The 19,362-nt window shown below is 43.8% G+C and overlaps 1 protein-coding gene across 1 annotated transcript in view; it reads right to left on the minus strand.

The window, feature by feature from the left end:
- The window catches only part of BTRC (beta-transducin repeat containing E3 ubiquitin protein ligase), a 180,882-nt gene that overhangs the window by 35,103 nt on the left and 126,417 nt on the right, over nucleotides 1-19,362 (minus strand). Inside the window, 1 exon segment of the mRNA XM_030570839.1 lies at nucleotides 8,097-8,328. Within this exon segment, the coding sequence (XP_030426699.1) occupies nucleotides 8,097-8,328 (232 nt within the window).

The raw sequence follows: 19,362 nt of genomic DNA on the forward strand, positions 1-19,362 counted from the left end.
ACCTTCTATTCTCCTTACCGGAATCCTTGCCCTGCATGTGACATTTCTGCTTGTGTACTGTACAGACAAACTACACACCCCTCTGAGAATCCTTGTCAGTAAGGCCACATGCGTTGGGATATACACTTTGAAAACACGCAAATTGATGCATATACATACACGCACAGTTTACCCCTGTGTGCTTATTAAGTAACGGAATAACTGCTATCTACATGCGGAAAACTAGAGAAGGCCCTTCCCATCTGTTCAGTACCATACAGAAGTGAAGTTTGAAGGTAGATCTATTTTAAGGGTACAATTAGTGAATGACAAGGAAAAAACAGTTACTTACCTGTCCTGTAACCGTTGTTCTCTGAGATGTGAGTGCAGACACGCATTCCACTCAGGTGTGTGCATGCCCAGCTCACCAACGTTGGAGAACTTTTGTACCAGTACCCATAGGAGTGGTGCTCATGCCATGTGGCCCTTCACTTTCCCTGTCTACTCAAAAGCAGTGCCATCCCAACCCCCTCAGTTCCTTGACACCAAGAGTAGAGACTCCAATGCAGAGGGGATGGAGGGTGGGTCATAAAATATAAATCTGCACTCACATCTTGAAGAACAACAGTTACAGTGCGGGTAAGTAACTGTTTTTTCTGGGAGTGGTTGCAGACATTTATTCCAATCAGGTGATTCACAAGCAGTACTTACACGAGGTGGAGCTTGGAATCTACTTAAAGGACTGCAGGACTGCTTTCCCGAGGTTGCATCTGACCTATACACAGTGGTAACTGCATAGCGCTTTGTAAAAGTATGTACAGAAGACCAGGCAGTGGTCCTGCAGGTATCCAATATCAAAACACCTCTAAGGAATGCTATCAATGTTGTATGGGCCCTCGTTGTATGACCTTGTAATCTCAGCAGAGGCACCTTTTGAGCTACTTCACATGCAGTTGTAATGCAGGAAGTTATTCACCTGGAAATCGTCTATACAGAGACCGCCTGACCCTTCACTAGATCCACACAGGAGATGAAAAGATGAGGTGGGGCCCGAAAAGCGAAGTCCTCTCTAGGTAAAATGCCAAGCATGGTCTCACATCCAATGTGTGAGGTCTCTGCTCATCCGTGTTGGAGTGTGCGTTAGGAGAGAACACCGGTAACTAAATCATGAGGTTATGGGCAAATGGTGAAACCGCTTTAAACAAAAATTTTGGATGTGGCCATAGGGTCACTTAGTCTCTGACAAACTGAGTGTGTGGGGGCTCTGCAATTAAGGCCTGCAGCTTAGAAATCTCACCACCATGGAGTTTGAGAAACTTGACCTCCCTTGGATGGGCAGATGAAACTCTGGGATCGCTGATAAGAGAACCCTCAACGAGCTGAGCGACAGACCAGAAAACTGAAGGTATAACAGATACTACAAAACATCCTGAATGCAGGCCAGCCTGAGCTGAATTCCCCATGCTAGCGACCAAACTGAAAATTGCTGCCACTTGGTCAAATAAGTAGCCTTAGTAGAGGCTTTCCTATTATTAAGTAATACTTGTCAAACAGCTTCCGAACATCATTCCTCCTCTTAATTTAGCCATGAAGAATCCACGCTGTGAGATGCAGGCTGCTCGGTGCTGGATGCCAAATCTGACTGTGGTGCTGGGTCAGTAAGTTGGGATAAAGAGGCAGGGAGACGGGCAGTCAAACCGACACACTGAGGAGACTAAAAAACCAACACTGTCTTGGTCAAGCTAGTGCAATGAGAATCAGGCTGGCAAGATCCAACTTCAGTTTGAGAATGACCTGTGGGATGAGTGGGATCGGGGGAAGGCATACATGAACACCAATCCCCGCTCAGGTGGAAGGAGCCTGGACTGAGACTCATTCAGGAACAAAATCGACAACACTTCTTGTCGTCTTTCGTTGCAAGCAGGTCTATAGCTGGATGCCCTATTTTTCAAAATGGGAGCTCAAAACTATTCTTCAGTGATGCTGAAGAAGGCCCTGCTGAGGTGACTGGTTAAGCAATTCCATATCCCCAGTAGGTGAATGGCCATGTGAATGATGTTCTCCCTGATGCGAAATTGCCACAACTTTTTACTGCTTCATGACAAAACTGGTTGGAGTGGGCTCCACCCTTTTTGTTCACATAATACACTGTGGTGGTGGTGGTGAGTATACAAACCACTATGCCTTTGATGTGCAACAGAAATGTCCAGCACACACTGTAAATGGCTCAAAGCTCTATGACCTTCATATGAAGAGAGACTTCCTGATTGGTACGCAGTTCCTGAATTTTCAAAGTCCTCAGACGCGCTCCCCAACCTATTTGTGGAGGCATCAGTCATTAATGGTATGAACAGCAGAGGACCGGGTGAAGGGGACACCTTTACAAAACTGATTCAATCTATCCACCGCAGGATGGGGGCAGCACTCACACTAGGCAGTCCAACACCTTACCATTTGGGCGATATACCAACTTGAGCCAGGTCTGAAGAGACAAAGATGAAACCTCACATGCTGAACTACATAAATACATAGCCATCACCTTCAGCCCCCAACTAAAACCTCTCCAGCACATCATCAAAGATGTACAACCGATCCTGAAAGATGATCCCTCACTCTCACAGATCTGGAGAGACAGACCTGCCCTCGCTTACAGACATCCCTCCAACCTGAAGCAAATACTCACCAGCAACCGCACACACCATCCAACAATAAACACTAACCCAGGAACCTATCCTTGCAACAAAGGCCCAATGCCAACTCTGTCCACATATCTATTCAACTGACATCATCATAGGACTAATCACATCAGCCACGCCATCAGGGGCTCATTCACCTGCACATCTACCAACGTGATATATGCCATCATGTGCCAGCAATGCCCCTCTGCCATATACATTGGCCAAATGGACAGTTTCTACGCAAAGAATAAATGGATAGAATGTGACATCAGGAATCATAATAATAAAAAAGCAATGGGAGAACACTTCAATCTCTCTAACCACTCAGTAACAGACTTGAAGGGTGGCAATTTTACAACAAAAAAAACTTCAAAACCAGACTCCAAAGAGAGACTGCTGAACTGGAATTAATATGCAAATTAGATACAATTAACTTTGGTTTGAACAGAGACTGGGAATGGTTGGGCCATTACACTAATTGAATCTATTTCCCCATGTTAAGTATCCTCACACCTTCTATGGGTCATCGCGATTATCACTTCAAAAGTGCCACCCCCCCCGACCCCACCTGATAGCTCATCTCAATTGATTGGCCTCTTAACAGTTGGCACGGCTACTTCCCACCTTCTCATGTTCTCTGTATGTATAAATATCTTCTTGCTGTATGTTCCAGTCTATGCATTCGATGAAGTGGGCTGTAGCCCACGAAAGTTTTACGCTCAATAAATGTGTTAGTTTCTAAGGTGCCACAAGTACTCCTGTTCTTTTCACATAAATACATGTGGCCATATGACTTAGGATTATTTGTGTCTGAAGTTGCTAATAGAAGTGAGAGACTGGAGGGCTAGTCCCAGACAATGAACTGTCTGAAATCACAGCTCAGCAGAAATGCCCTCAAATTCACAGAATCTAGTAGAACCCTAATGGGTTTGATTTTTTGCGATGGTACTGAAGTTGATTTTGCTTTGTTTTCGATCAGACCCAGCCAATTGAGATGCAGTCTGAACCGGACATAGTTTAGGAGTTGATCTGAGGACTTGCCCCTCACTAACCAATCATCCAGGTAAGGAAAGACATGGCTTGGGAAAAATTGCCACATGGAAATAGGTGTTTTGAAGAACAAGGGCAGCAAGCCGGTGATTGTGATTCAAAGCTGGGAGGAGGTAGCTAGGGTAACCATGCAGAATCTCATGTGCTTATGTGCCTATTGAGACTCTGGAGATTGAGAACAGGTCTCACACATCCCTTGGACTTGGGAATCAGAAAATACTGTGAGTGAAATCTTCCTCCTCCCGCCCCAGCCCACCAATGATGCAGATGGTCTTCCTTTATACCCCCAAACCTCACTTAGTCTGGACCTGCTGCAGCAGCAGTTACTCGTGAGGGGGTTGCCTAAAAAGGAACCAGGGGAGAGGGGAGTGGAAATTGGACCACTTGTCTGAGGTTATCACTTCCCAAGCACTGTGCAAGGGAGGAAGCCTCCTCGAACGGTGGGAAGTTCACAACTGGTGTCGATGAACCAGTCAAAATGGCTGCTTGCTGGGGGAGGACAGGCTGGCTGGTTAAAGTTAGACCCAGGAGGCCTTCTTCTGTGCAACTTATGCCCCTTCCTGAAGGAGTCTTGCTGCCTCCATGGGTAAGATGTCTGCTGGAAGCACCACTGGGGACGGTATTGCTGCTGCCATTGCTGACCCAGAAACTGGCACCTTTCTGTGTTTGGGGTAAAACCGCCAATGAATGCAGAGTTGCTTCACTTTGTCAAAGAAAAAAAAATCAACCACTGCAAGGTAGATCTTCTATTCTCTGCTGGACCTACAGTTGCTAGTTTTGGCTGGACGTATTCCTGGAAGTTTCATCACATGACATAATCTTTAATTAATGGTTAACCTTTAATTTCTGGAGACTCCAGGACAATCCTGGAGCACTGGCAACTCCAGCTGGACCTCCAAAGCTACGCCAGAGTACTGCAAGCGTGAGGCCCTTCTCAGTGTGATCACTGACGCCATAACTCTGGAAGTGAAATCTGTTATGTCCGGTGCTGTCTGCAAAGATGTCTTGGTGGCCAGACAACTGTAAGCAATAAACGCTCTGAACTCTCCCCTGGAGGGTTCAGGCAACATGTCTGTGAGTTTGGCTACAGACCCCCCCAATTCCCCAAATTATATTTCAGCAACAGTGCCTGCCAATTTGCAATGCCAACTTATAAGGATGAGGTTGAATAAATTCAGAGATCCAGCCTCTTAGAACTCTCTGTCCTTGGGCATGTGCTGAGGAAGCCACCTCTGTCCGAGTCAACAATGAAGGTGACTGAAGAGGGAATACTGAGAGTGGCCAGGAGACCTTGCTCTGGAGCAGGCTGATGATCAGGACGTCACAGATTCAGAAATGGTCCATAGATTCCAAGGTGGCCACTGAATATGGGGATATGGCATAGGTGAGCAGTAGGCACTGGGCCAAGACCCTCGGTCCCTACTGCAGGAACAGTGCTGATGTTGGTACTGATAGTGATCCACAGGAGGTCTCGACAATCTTTGAGAATGAGGTCTTGATGATGAGGGAGAGGGTGCCTCCAAACTTGCTCTTGATGAACCTCCCCAAGTCATCTGAAGACAATGGGGGGGATTCACCCCAGGTGCAGCAAGCAAACATCCAGCATTGTCCGAAGCCCAATATGCTGGCTGCATCGTGACCAAAGCAGGGGGAGAAGCTGATGTCTTGAGGATAGGCAAGGTCACTGCACTCCCACTTGGTAGCAAACCAAGGTGGTACTGCAGCCAGGGGTGGTACAGATCCCGTAGATGTGATCTGCACTGTCATTGGTGCTGAAGATAGCAGCTGTGCTAACACGCCCCTCAGTACCCATAAGGAGGCTGACCTCGACTGCCTACTCTGAGTCTTAGGCAGTGCCGAAGACAGTGCTGTTGACCTAGACAAATCTGCAATCAATTCAGGTGGCACAGAGGACTACAGAGAAGTACTTCTGACAGCAGAATGCTCCTGAATAACTGGGGAGCAAGGATAGTGGGGCAAAGCAAGCCTGATGCTGTCTGGGATACCAATGGCATGGAAATAGCTGGTGCCGATGTTGTTGGTAATGGACTCAATGAGCTTCCCGTGAATGGTAAAGTGCTCAACTGATGCCGCCTCGGGACTGGAAAGCGAGTGGATGTCCCAGCTCCATCCCACATATCACAAGAATCACAGTGATTGTCTGCGCTCCACCTGCAAAAGAAGGCTGAATCTCTCCAATCTCTGGAGTGGTTCTGCAGTCCAGAGGACCTGAGGAAGGAGAGTGATCTCTCTTCCCCCTGGGGGAGATAGGAGAGTCTGGTCAAGGAACACTGGCTCGCTCTGGTTCCAAAGTTGTCTGGGAGGCTGAACGATCCATGCGGGTTTCCAGTGCCAAAGTGGGCCTCATGGCCAGCTCCAGAAGGTGCTGCTTGAGGCGCAAGTCCCTCACCACCTCTGTTCTTGAATGATTTGCAGATGAAGCATCTTTCTTTAACGTGCCCTTTTCCCAGGAGCAACAAGTACCATATGTGGGGGTCACTGCTGGGAACAGACACTTCAAACAATGGACAATAGTTACATCTTGGTGAGGGGATATTTATTCTGACTCCTATAAACTAAAAACATAAGTAACGTTAAACTAACTTACTATATAGACAACAAAATCTGAGAGAGACTAAGATGGACAAGTGTGAAGGAAATACCAAACCAAGTGCTCTGACTCTACTCAGATGTGGCGAGAAGGAACGGAGCAGGGGCTGGAGGAGCACTACCCTTAAATAGCCTGGGGAGGGGCTAAGAGACACAGGGCGTGAGTGCTGCCCCTAAGGGTACTACTAGGCAAAGTTCTCCAGCTTGGGTGTGCCAGGCACACTCCCACCTGAATGGAAAACACGTCTGCACCCACTCAAAGAAAAATTTTTAAATCCCTTCTGAAATGACTTCTGCTACTTCCCAAAACTTTCCAGAAAAAGATCCCAAGGGTGAGATTAACGGGTGAAATATGAGGTGAATTTGTTTGACTTTGATGAAGTTGGGCAGAGAAAGACTGAAAAAAATTGGGTTTATAACAGAAACTGAGGGTGCTTCAATCTTAATAATGGAAAGGCAAATACCTCTTCAAATCGCTCCCTATGTCTGTGTAACAGAAGAGTTCCACACATTATAATGCTGCTCTAGTACATGGGATTATTGCCATTAGATTTCTAAAAACTAACACCACAACAACACACTTAGCACAACAAAGATTTTTTTCAAGGTCTACCAGAGCCATTTGATTATGAAGCAGTTATAATGTATAAAATCCCATGAATCTTTGTATTTAATTTCCTAGCAACACTCCCATGATGGCTTTATTCTTTATAAGATCCACAATTAAAAAACAAACATGTTTTCTCCGTCTTCAGCTATAGAATTTAAGTATCATGTGGAACAATCCCATTAGAAGTCAAATGTTTGGAAAGAAGGAGCATGTAGGAATGAGCAGCTCTTCAAAGGTCTGCACAGGATAAACAATTTGCAACAGAAATTCTTCCAAACAATTTTCTCTTCAGCTAAGTGTTCAGAGTCATCAACAAGGACGGCAACACATTTTATTTAATTCCATCAGAGACTCAGGAACCAAGCCAAATGAATTATAATACACTAACTTCTATGGAGGTGTGATCTAATGGTCTGAGAATGCGACAAAGCCAGAATTCTAAAGCTGGTTTTGATACTGTCTTGCTGCATAACCTTGGACAAGTCACTTACCACCCCATGTCTCAGTTTCCCCATCTGTAAAACAGGGAAAATAATTGTACCTGCCTCACAGGGGTGCTGACAGAATTGTTTATTCAATGCTTTCATCTGCTTAGGTACTTCTGTGACTCCCATTCACCACAGTATCCAAACATGTAGCTGAGGCCAATGTCCTCAGAGGAAAAGCACTACAGAAGTACAAAATACGAATATGTTATCATATCCACTCTCTATCCTGATATGTTGTTCACTGTAGGTAATTAATGTTCAAATCAGTGGCTACAGGAAAATATTTTATTAATAAAAAGTGGTCAAAATTCTGAATAAAAAATCCCAACGGAAAACCAGAGACGATAAAAGGTAGTTACAATTTTTAAAATTCTGCAATTCAGACACTTTTACTGTCTTAATGACAACCAGGTGCTCTGTTTTCTGTGTCATGTGCCCTAGACATTTGGTAAAATCTTCCATTTATTTCAATCAAAAGGATAGAGATATTGAGTGAAGTGTTACTACTACCGTGCCCTTCTACAGAGCCTTTCATTCACTATCTGCTGCTATCTACTCTGCAAAACTTCTCCCTGAAGAACACTCTCCCCCAGGGAAGGCCCACTGTTAAATAGGAAGCCAAATGCCATAGCTCTTTCAAAGATAACATGGCAGATCCTTCCCCCAACCGGGTGGAAATACCTGGCAGTGCAGTGATGAAGTCCCTCTGTAACATAGGTTTGAGGTACGAGTTTATATGTCCGTGCTGGTAATGACACATCTGGGAGATGAGATGTTCCACAAACTCCACTTGGTCGGACTCGGACCACTGTTCAAAATACTTGACGCACAGCTCCTTCTCTTTCTCATAGCTTGCAGACAGCTTCCTCTGTTTGGGCACAATCATGCTGGAAGTGCCATTGGCAAGTTTTGTCTTGAAAGGAAAGAAGAAAACATGAAATAAAGCTTGGGACGCTAACATTCCATTATACAAAAGTTGGCTGAGTCTGCATATCCCATTTGCTGCTGTCAGTCTGCAAGTGGCCACAGAAACTTGTAACCTTGGAGGACAGTACAGTTCATGCTGGAGCTGCACACAAAGGACTATGGTTAGATGGGAGAATGGCAGCTTAATACAAACACATTTTAGTTACATTTTACACACAGTAAAATGCTGACAGATTCCTAATTTGCCAGTATCAGCTACTTCAGTGCACCACAGAAGACTGCATTTGTATTTGTTTCTCTTCTAAAGTATTTGCTTTAGGGCTACAATGGACTGCTGCTAAAATTAATAGAAAATACATGAGATGGATAAGAAACTGCACGATGATCATTTAAATAATACACATAGTATACAGTAAAATTTGTTGAAGCAACACCCCAACATCTGGTGCTCATCTGTACTTCATGCAAAGAATCAAATACTAAACTTTATAGTCACTGTTAATATTTCACCAGAAGGTCTCAACATAGTTTGATTTTGACAAGGGCTCTCAGGGACAGGCGAAAACAGACTCTTCACTCTTTGCTTAAAAGCAAGATGCATGGAAGTTTTGTTTTTAATGATTTAGCTGGAAGAAAAGCACACGTATTGTACCATGAGCACATCCCAAGCCAAATTAGCTGTCAACTGGGAAATCTCTGTTTTCCCATGCTGGTTACTAAATAGCTTTTATTAAATACTAAACTAAGAGAATGTCTATTTATTTTTAGGATTCTGCCCCAACCAAAAAAAAAAAAGAATCTAAAGCTAAGTACAATGGTCATACATTTAACCAAGAGAAGTTTTAAAGGGACATTGTCAAGATATATCCATGTACCAATGAACCTTGATAAGTCTCCTCTTAGTAATCTGCAAACCTGATAATTCTCACTGAAAGCTGGTGTCATAGCAAAGCTTTAATAACCGACGACACTGTAATGACAGTTCACATTATTAGACCATTTCTATTTCCATTTCCAAAAACACTCTGGTCTACATTTGCTACTGCATTATGAATTATCAGTTAAAACCAAATGGTACCTATCATAATAAATACAAGTTATATTTTGTGATGTAGTATTTCAGTTTCACTTAATGCCCGTTGTGGTACAGCAAGTAACACAATTAATGATATTTTAGTCAATCTAAAAGAAAATAACCAGACTGTACATGCTCCACATGTAGTTCTTACCTAAGAGGAAGATACGTAGTACCTGTTTACTGGGAGGAAGGATCAATGGAAAGATGTTAAGTGATTTGCTATAGAAAGTGCCTGCCAAAGCTAGGACAAGAACTCCGGAACTCCTAGGTCCCAGGCTTGTACCCCAGATCACACCTCCCTGTTCACCTAAAATCCTTACCTGTGATACCCTCACCTTGGATTACCAAAAGTGACAGAATGCTTTAAAATCTACTTAATTTTTCACAATCTGTTTTCTGTATATTTATACCTAAGACACCAGAACCTAAATATTGTGCCTAAATTACTTGCAAGGGTCTCTAACAGAGGTCGCTGGATAGATTTTCTTACAAAACTGCCATGGTAAGTAGCAGCCATTTTAACAGAAAGTATATTCTGGCTCTGTATTATGGTTTGAATTAACTCTCATTTTCTGAGACCACAGCACAATAGAAGGATATCAGACTGCATCATTGCTCAGCTTTGCATCGCAAGCAAGCTGGTCTGCAACACTTGTTTTATTTCCTCTCTCATTCCCCTCAAAATGGAGCTAAGAGTCCTCAAACACTGGGGAATGTTTCTGGGAGCATTCAGTAAGGATCATCCAAGATGGCCAATAGCTGGTGGCAGAGTTGCAAACTAATGGTAGAGTATAAAATCCGTGTACTATGGTTTTATATTCACTCATCTTGTAGATAATAGTGTCCCATAAATGGGATATTTGGAGGGAGGAGAAACACACACTTTTCTGGACTATCTGTTTATACAGAGAATGCTGACATCTCTGAGGCAACTGTGGGAATGAACTCCATGGCGTGAAAAGTTGGATTTTTCCTGGCAATGGCATGGCATACAAAGATTAAGGATGGACTGTATTGAACATCAGCCTTGAGGGACTCTGGCTGTTTTTACTGCAGTTTAGCTGTTTGCAAACCAGAAAAACCCATGAAATGCTGGAGATAGTTGACAAATGGTGTATTTTATAAGCCTGACCTCATTTCATTTCTCATTTCATTTGCTGCACAGCCAATCTTACAGCAGGCTATCTCAATAGAGCATGGGTTTTAAACCTGTACCTTCTGCCTTTTGTTTCCTCTTTTCAGTCACTATTTGCTAGAGCATTAAATGCCCTCTTCTCTGTTACAATCAAGAAGCCTCTCCAGAAGAGGCAGTGCTGTCAGATATACGGAGAATAAAATGAAGTTAAATATTCATACAAATGTACCACCCAAAAGGTTTTCAGCCCAGAGCTTTCTACTCTTTGTTGGGGTGCAGCTGTATTACCTGCCTCATTATCAAAAGTAACCACAGGCAACTGGAACCACAAACAATCACTGCACGTTACCCAAAGAAGATGCATCTGTGTATGACATGGGAGAGCGCTCAAACTTAGTCCAAGAGGAGCAGATCACAGCCCTCCACTTTTTTCTTCTTCCCTCCCAGGTTCTAATGTGGAGGCATGACCTTGGAGACTACAGGTGCTACCATTCAGCGCTTAATTTGGATCTGAGCAGCCTGGGACCTGTAGCTTCTGTGAGTGGCACCTTTATACTTGCAGAGGTCTATTTCATTTTTGAGATGGAGTGACCAGCACTGAACACAATACTCAAGATGGTGAAGGCATTCTATCAATTCTAGTCACATCTCCTGGTACTGAATAGATCAATTTAGTAACCTGTCCGTAACTACAAGCTCTTCTTCAGGCCTGAAGAAGCGGTCAGGCATTCAAGCCCAAAGAAGAGCTTTGTGGAGCTCGAAAGCTCGTCCCTCTCTCTCACCAACAGAAGTCAGTCCAATAAAAGATATTACCTCACTCACCTCGTCTCTCTCATATCCTGGGACAAACATAGCTACAACAACATGGCAAGCAACAATTACAAGGCCATTTTTCTGAGTGGCTACAATTAACAGAGCCTATTTGTATGCATGAGGAGGTAGGAGAGAACTAACATAATAAAGGACCTAAGTCTAAATAATAGCTTACATCTACAAGAAGGGGCAACATTTCAGTATGGATAAACAAAGGTTGGATAAGTCTAAATGTGTGTGAACAAAACAAAAATAACCAAGGTATGATCTGGTTGGACCACATAACAACAGAGGTTGTTTTTGTTGCATAGATGGGGCTTATGGGTCCTTCCACAGTACAAGAAAAGCCAAATGCCAGCACAACTCTCAGCTACTATTACAGGCATCTGTGTTTTTCCAGCAACATCAGCATTTTTTTTTCAGAAGGGTTGTAACACAGAGGTCTCTTACTCATGGTAGAAAACCATGACAGAGCTCTTTGTGTGTACAGACTGACCCAACCATAAGATGCTTGTGGAACGGTCCCGTCTCTAGCAAAGTGTGGATGCTCCAAACACCCAACAACTAGCTCTACAAGAAATGCACCTTCCTGTCTGTGAAGCTCTAAAAAGGTTCAGAGAAAATAAAACAATGCTCCCAGTTTCTCACGTGAGTTTCTTTACAGCCAAAGGGGAGGGAAAGGCATTCCATGATATTCCAGCGTTAACATGTCTTAGTCACTTACGTGGGCACAAGAGCATCAGGGGCCATGCATTCTTTGCTTCTCAAACTCAAAATACTGTGTGTTGCCTATTTGCAGTTGCATCTTTTCCTAACTAACTATGTGCACCACCAGTGCTGGTAAACTCGCTGATCTAGACAGAGCCACCTTAACAGCGTTTTTGGATGGGACCTACTGATGGGGAGGGGAAAAAAAAGACAATGTTTAATTATAAGAAATGATTGAAATAGGCACAGACATACCCCGGATGCCTCTGCACTGCAGCAAGCTCTAAACTTGTTATCGTTAATGGTTTAAATTTCACTGTGCTAATCATTTCAGGACACAAGCCTTTCTTGATAATCTAATGAATTATTCCAACATCCTTCAGCAAAAAAAATCCTCCTTGACAGCACTAATTACAAGACGTTTTCCCAGTGCTTATGTAAAATATGACAGAGCAGCAGCTTAGGGAATTGCAGAAAACTGCTTCTAATTTCCACTGAGAAACTGACAAACACCTCTCTTTCATCTCTCCCAGCTCTCAAGTAAGATTTAACTTTCTCATTTAGTTAATTACCGAGTGAGGATCATCATTTTCCTGGATCGGAGCGGCTCAGAGCCTTTATCGTGTTAACTTGTGAACTTGATCGATGGCTGCTGCTAAAACTTAATAACTTCACCCCCTGGCAAATTGTAAGATAAATATAATAGGAGAAACTCTGACAGTAAAAACCTGCCAGAAACGAGCGCTGTGTTTATGTTTCTTTGCAGGCAGCGAAAAAACAACCGACAGCTTATTACTGGGTGCGTGTTACTTATATTTAAAAGACTCCAGGCAGTTAACTTTCTGCGTACTGTTCAAACTTTGCTCACAAGATAAAAGACACTGGGGAAAGTCAAAGCAGTGGCATAACAGAAAAAGGTACCATGGGTGGATGGGTGGGTGGTGCTGAAGGGCAGATGGGCGGAACAGAGAGAGGGCAGCAAACAACGTTGAAAGGAAAGTCACAGCCATGTGCATATTCTGAAATATAGTTCAAGTTAAGCAATTAAAAAAAAATCTAATGAATCTAGACAAGTAACAATTAAACAGACATGCATCTGAGGAAGTGGGTATTCACCCACGAAAGCTCATGCTCCAAAACGTCTGTTAGTCTATAAGGTGCCACAGGATTCTTTGCTGCAGTTAAACAGCAGTACATGTGATGCCCAAATATTCTGGAGCACTTTAGAAGCTGGGTGGCAAAGGCAGAAGAATTGAATGGTGCAGCTAGAGCAGCAAGATGTCTCTCTCTTCAGAGTTCTAGATCTGGAGAAGACACTGTCAGCTCAACAATTCCAGCACTGCTGGGTTTTCAAGCCACCTCGTGGCCACAAAATCATTTGCCCATAACCACATACCACTCAATGCATTCTGACATACTGGAGCAATGGAAGTGCTGAGCTGCAGCACTGAATGTGCCCAGATGCCCCCCATTTGACCCCTAAACTAATAAGAACTATCACTTTAAAATCAGGCTGGGAAGGAGATTTGCTTGGGGGGCCTTACAGCAGCGCACAGCAAAGCCAGCAGGACACCCAGGCCCAAGCCCCATGGCTTGTCTCTTCCTCCTTGGGCTAGTGGGCTCAGCCAGAGGATGGATATGTTTTGAAGTCACTTCCCAGTAACCTCTCAAACTGCATTGCTTAGAGGAGGTGGAAGGAGGATGCCCAAGAGCAGCCTGGGAGCATAGGTGTAACATGGGGACCTGTAGGGCTCAGCCAGAAATTAACAATCCACTTCTTCAAACAAAAAATGGGATTTTCTGAAGGATGGGGTTGGAAGAGGCAGGACTCCTTCCAGTAAAACCATCCCCACATAAGAGGGATTAGCACAAAGAACCAAGGGCCAATGACAGCAGAAGGGCAGCCCACTTCTCATGATGCCCTCTTCTGCTGGAACTTGCTTTTCCTATATTTGACTTGACAGAACTCAAAGCTACAACACCAGCTCATTAAACAAGTCAGTCCATTTACTTTTATTTTAAAAGCTCAATTTAGAAGCTACCCATTTCGTCCGCCTCCATCTCGCACAACAGATTCCATGAAAGTTAACCGTTAATTTAGCACATACATGGGCTCACTTGCCATGTACTGAATTACTGTTTCCACACTGCAAAGCTCACTGAAACATTTTTAAAACCCAACACAACCCAGGAGCAGATCGCCACCATCATGTCTGAGTCAAAAGAAAGCCCCACAAAAAGGAGCCAGGATTTTATTTCCAGGAGGAAATTAAAAAAAACACAAACTGAAATGAACAGCCCCCCGGATACCCTAAGAAGTAACAATTTTGCCTGCACTTGGTTGTTAGCTGCTTGCTCACATCCGGCTTCTAATTTCACAGCAGCAAATTCAGTAGAAAAAAAAAAAGACACATTTAGATGAAAGGTCAGTGGAATGAAGTCCAGGCTGCCGTGCTTCATGAGATCCTGGGGGGGCAACAGTTCTCAGAGGTACCATCTAACTACATACGATACATTCTTGGGCTGAAGGGTGCCTGGCTAAGGACTTCACCGCCAAATCAGAGGAGTGACATTTAGAGATGTGGTTGTGTTCTTCTGGGACCAGAGAAAGCTGCAGGCACCACAGATGTAATGTGCTGAATTTTTCCAGAGACTGGGGAGGGCAAGACTGGCCATGCACGCTTGCACACCTGCTATACAAAGAACAGCAATAACAATGCTGGCTGGAGAAGAAGCTCCTCTCCCACACTGCTAAAAAGTAAACAGTAACAGGGAGGGCAGATGAAAAACTGTTCTTTTAAGCTAATACTTAGTGTTTCAGACAGACTAATAAAGTTTAATTGTCTGGAATCTGGTGGCTCTTATTGTATACCTTTCCTTTGATATAGGTCTCACACCTGGATTTTAAATGTTGATAAAACCACCAAAATAAAATTTCTGTGCTGGGAGAAATGGAAGTGAATGGGGAGTTTTCCTCCTACCTTAACTGTAAGTTTGGTCATTCTCATAGGATTCCTCTGAAAATAACTGGGACAGGTGAGGAAACATCTTGTGATGGTGGCACCTGGACAATGCTGGCATATGCCACACTTCCCCAGGTTAAAAAACACAAGTTACTGGGAGCAAAATAGACCAGTAGCATTAACAACCCTCTTTTCTTCCCTATAAACACTGAGAATCCATGCTAGAAATAACCAAATCCCACACATACTTTAGAGGCACTCTCAGACAGGTAAAGAGCAACTTTCTAATTAGTTAAACAGAAACACTTCCCCTTTCGCATACGTTACCTGACCCAGCTTCGGACAGCTGGGACTACTACATATTACTACTGTTAAGGGAAAGCAGCAATATGTACATTATTACTTGGAGAACAATCTACTGAAGTCAGCCTTTACCAGCAGCAGCAAAGGGCTCGTTAATGGTATGGCAAGGGGTAGGCTATGCTCCAGACAGCAGTTTTCTAGAACAGCCACTTGTAAACACATACACTACTGACTGAGTGGCAGTTCCCTTTACGGGTGTTACTGAAGAGTTTCCTTCTTCCCTCGTGTACTCTCTTAACCCAGACAGAAGCCACCAGGAAACAGTGTACTGGAGAGCAGGCCAACGTGAATAATTTAAAATGAGACTGGACAACACATTAAAAGAGGGGGTGACCTAACAGGGCTAATGTCCATGCCTGGGTGAACCAGATAAAAGCCTCATACCACCTGGAACATCTTGGTCTTGTCAAGGGAAAGCTTTAATACAGTCTCTGAGATACTTAGTTATTTCCCCCCATAGTTTACTCAGGAGAGCACAGCTCAGACGTGGAATTACTTTTCACTGATTTTCCTGCTTTGGAACACTTTTTGCAATGATGAAGCACAAAGAATTTAAGTGACTTGCCCATGGTCACAGAGAGTTAGTGGCCCATCTAGGATTAGAGGCCAGGATACTCCAGGGCCTTTTAAACATCAGATAATCCCAGGTTTCCCCCTTTTATAGAACAAACAAAAACAGCTGTGGGGTTAGGGGAAAACTGCACGACTCCTCATCCACACTTCCTCCCACTGCAAACACGCTCCTACAAGTTGCTCAGTGAAATTCATTCCCTTACCTATTCCTGAAATGGCCAGTTAATTCAGTTAGCTGCAGGAATAGCTCACATTCACCTGCACATTAGCCAGCTTAAGTTTCTCTTCTCTGCTCATGTTACTCCCACTCTGTTTAGTCATAGCTGGCACCAAATGATGTCTCCACCCTGCTGTGAGCAGCACGTAGCACTTGTTTGAGTTGGACAAACAGGGAGGGAAGATGCAAACAAACACCTGAGAAATGGGGATGAAAAGGAGGGATGGTGGGAACTATGCTGGGGCAACTGCACAGGGAGCATGGAGCTTGGTTGACCATCTACCAAACCACTGTATGGGTGGCTCCAACATAAAAAGGCTGGGAATTATTGTTGTATGGTTTCAGGTCAAGGTTGGTCAACGGGCTATGGTCAAAATCTGTATGGGTTCATCTCTCTGCCTTTCATCATTCACCAGATGAGCCAACTAACTGCTATCCACCAGCATACATGGTATCTTGCTTGTTCAGTCATTCTGCTGACTTTACCACTCATGTCTCAGGACTATGTAGGACTAGACACACCCTTTCCTTGATAGAGGATGGTGTGGGCTCTGGCCTCCAAACGTGTGGGCAAAGAAAATTCTCCCACGTCCCCTATATCTTTAGAGAGGAATACGTTGGTCCAGGATATGTCAGATCACAAAAGAATTAAAGACTAGACAAGAAGAGCATGTAGATTGTAGCTCTATGGTAAGCAAGGAAGAAGTGTAGACGGTGAGAAAGGCTGGGAATGAATCGATTCCAGTCATCAGCAAGCATCTCTTTCCAGAGTATTCCTTCCTTAAAACATAACCAGACATCATGACTGAAGAGGGCTCCCTCCATCACCATCCTTGTTTATTATTTGCATTGCTGTAGGTCTAAGAGTCATGGTCCCAGACCAGGATCCCATTGTGCTGGGTGCTGTACAACAGAACAAAAAGATGGCCCCCGCCCCAGAGTTTACAATTTAAGCAATAAAGCCAGTGGGTCCTTGGAGTCCCCCTCACATAGCTAAAACAATAAGCAACCTCTGCTCCCAACCAGACAATCTTACAGATCTCTCCTAACTCTGGTCCAGAGAGTCACACGTTTCCCTATATTCCTGGACTCCTATCTTTTCACTACAAATAAATCAAGACACTCCGAAGCAGAGGAGTTATATCCACCTCAAGAGAGTCAGTCAAACTGAGATAGCTTGAATGCAACTGCCTGTAACAGAAGCAAATTGGACAAGGAGGGACCTCTCAGCTCCCACTCAGTCCCTCCCCTGGTAGTCAGTGCAGGATTATTCATCATATTCTATTGTCTAGGATTATGTTCAGCCTAGATTAGGAGATCTGTCAGACTGCGCAACAGGCTCCAGTCTGGAAGTTTGTCGTCTCTAACTCAGCCTACACTTTTCTTTTCTAGATTTCACCCCATTCCTTCTAGTTATACTCCCTTGTACCAAGAGTAATAGGATTAAATTAAGTCATGAAGCTCATCAAATCCATGTGAGAAGTCATCCATCCCAGGCAGTAAAGTGGTGCCTTATTCCTAAAACAGATGGCTGGTATCTCCATGCTTTTTATCCTGCCTGGGCAACTCATGTGTTGTTATTCACAAGAATAGTTAATCCTTTCTTTCAAAATCTATCATGATATTTGGCTAAACATCTTAAGGAGAGTATTCCAAAGGTGCATTATGTATTGAGTCAGGTAGCATTTCGTTTATCATTATGAAATTTGTTGCTTTTCATTTCATTGATTGTGCTCTTGTTCTTGTATTGTAAGAATGAGTAAACAGAACCATTCAATTTACCTTCTCTACACTATTCATTTGAATACCTCTTTTATCCTATTGTCTCTCCCTTGTTTCTTCTGTGTCTTGGGGCAGTTAATGCATTCCACCTGGCATCAATGTATTGGAGAACACACTGCTTGCCTCTCCTTTCCCAGGAAGAGCAATATGTAGGGCCCTACCAAATTCACAGTCCATTTTGGTCATTTTCATGGTCATAGGATTTTAAAAATTGTCACTCGTGATTTCAGCTACTTAAATCTGAAACGTCATAGTGTTGTAACTGTAGGGATCCTGACCCAAAAGAAGCTGAGGGTGTGTTTGCGGTACTGCTACTCCTACTTCTGTGCTACCGTTACCTTCAGAGCTGGGCAGCTGAAGAGCGGTGGCTGCTGGTTGGGAGCGTCGCCGCCAGCAGCAGCCCAGAAGTAAGGTGGTATGAAATGGTAATGCCACCCTTATTTCTGCGCTGCGGCCTGCAGAGCTGGGCCCTCAGACAGCACCTGCTGCTCTCTGGCCACCCAGCTGTTAAGACAGCAGTGCAGAAGTTAGGGTGGCAATACCGTGACTCTCCTAAAATAACCTTGCAACCCCTTTTGGGTCAGGACCCCTAATATGAGAAACACTGGTCTCCCCCATGAAATCGGTACAGTATAATGTAAAAGCACACAAAAGACCAGATTTCATGAGGAGACCAGATTGCATGGTTTGGGATGCATTTTTCGTGGCTGTGAATTTGGTAGGGCCCTGGCAATATGGGATCAGTCTTGGGAAAGATACATAGAACTTTCTGATACAAAACAAAATTAAACATTAAGAGAATCAGCTTTTGCTGCCAGAGAGCCAGCTAGATAAAAATAAGGCATAGGTCCTCTACTGGTCCTCTGAACAAGGTTAGAGCTCCCTCTAGCACACTCACATTAGAATAGTCACAGCCACAGCTGCGACAATTTGGTGATGCTCACAGTGAGCTGCAATGTTGCTGTTTTTAATTTTAATTGGCTTTAAGTGTTGCTGGCACATGAATAATTAATAGGCTGCCCCACTAGTTTCTCTGAAGTTCAGGCAAAACAAATGACAGAGGAGAATTCCTCCTAAAAGTAAAAGAGGTTAAAAATACTCAGCTTGCTATCAGAGGTCCAGGAGCGCATTTTCAAATCCTGTGATTCGGGGCTGTTCAACGATCTGTTTTGATCACATCAGCCATGTGCGCCATGCAAATAGTTACTTAAAAAAATATCAGACAATTAAAACTTTAATTTTCCCTTCTGGGAAGGCATACTAGTTATCACCTATTCTCTTCTCACGGGCTACCAATTGTCCTCCATGGGTTGATGGCAGGTCACCTACAGTTCAGGAATGGTTTCCAAATTAGGGGGTGCTTTCGTTTCAACACTAAGCTTTAAGTA

The sequence above is a fragment of the Gopherus evgoodei genome, chromosome 7 (assembly GCF_007399415.2).
Source record: "Gopherus evgoodei ecotype Sinaloan lineage chromosome 7, rGopEvg1_v1.p, whole genome shotgun sequence".
NCBI classification, from domain to species: Eukaryota; Metazoa; Chordata; order Testudines; family Testudinidae; genus Gopherus; species Gopherus evgoodei.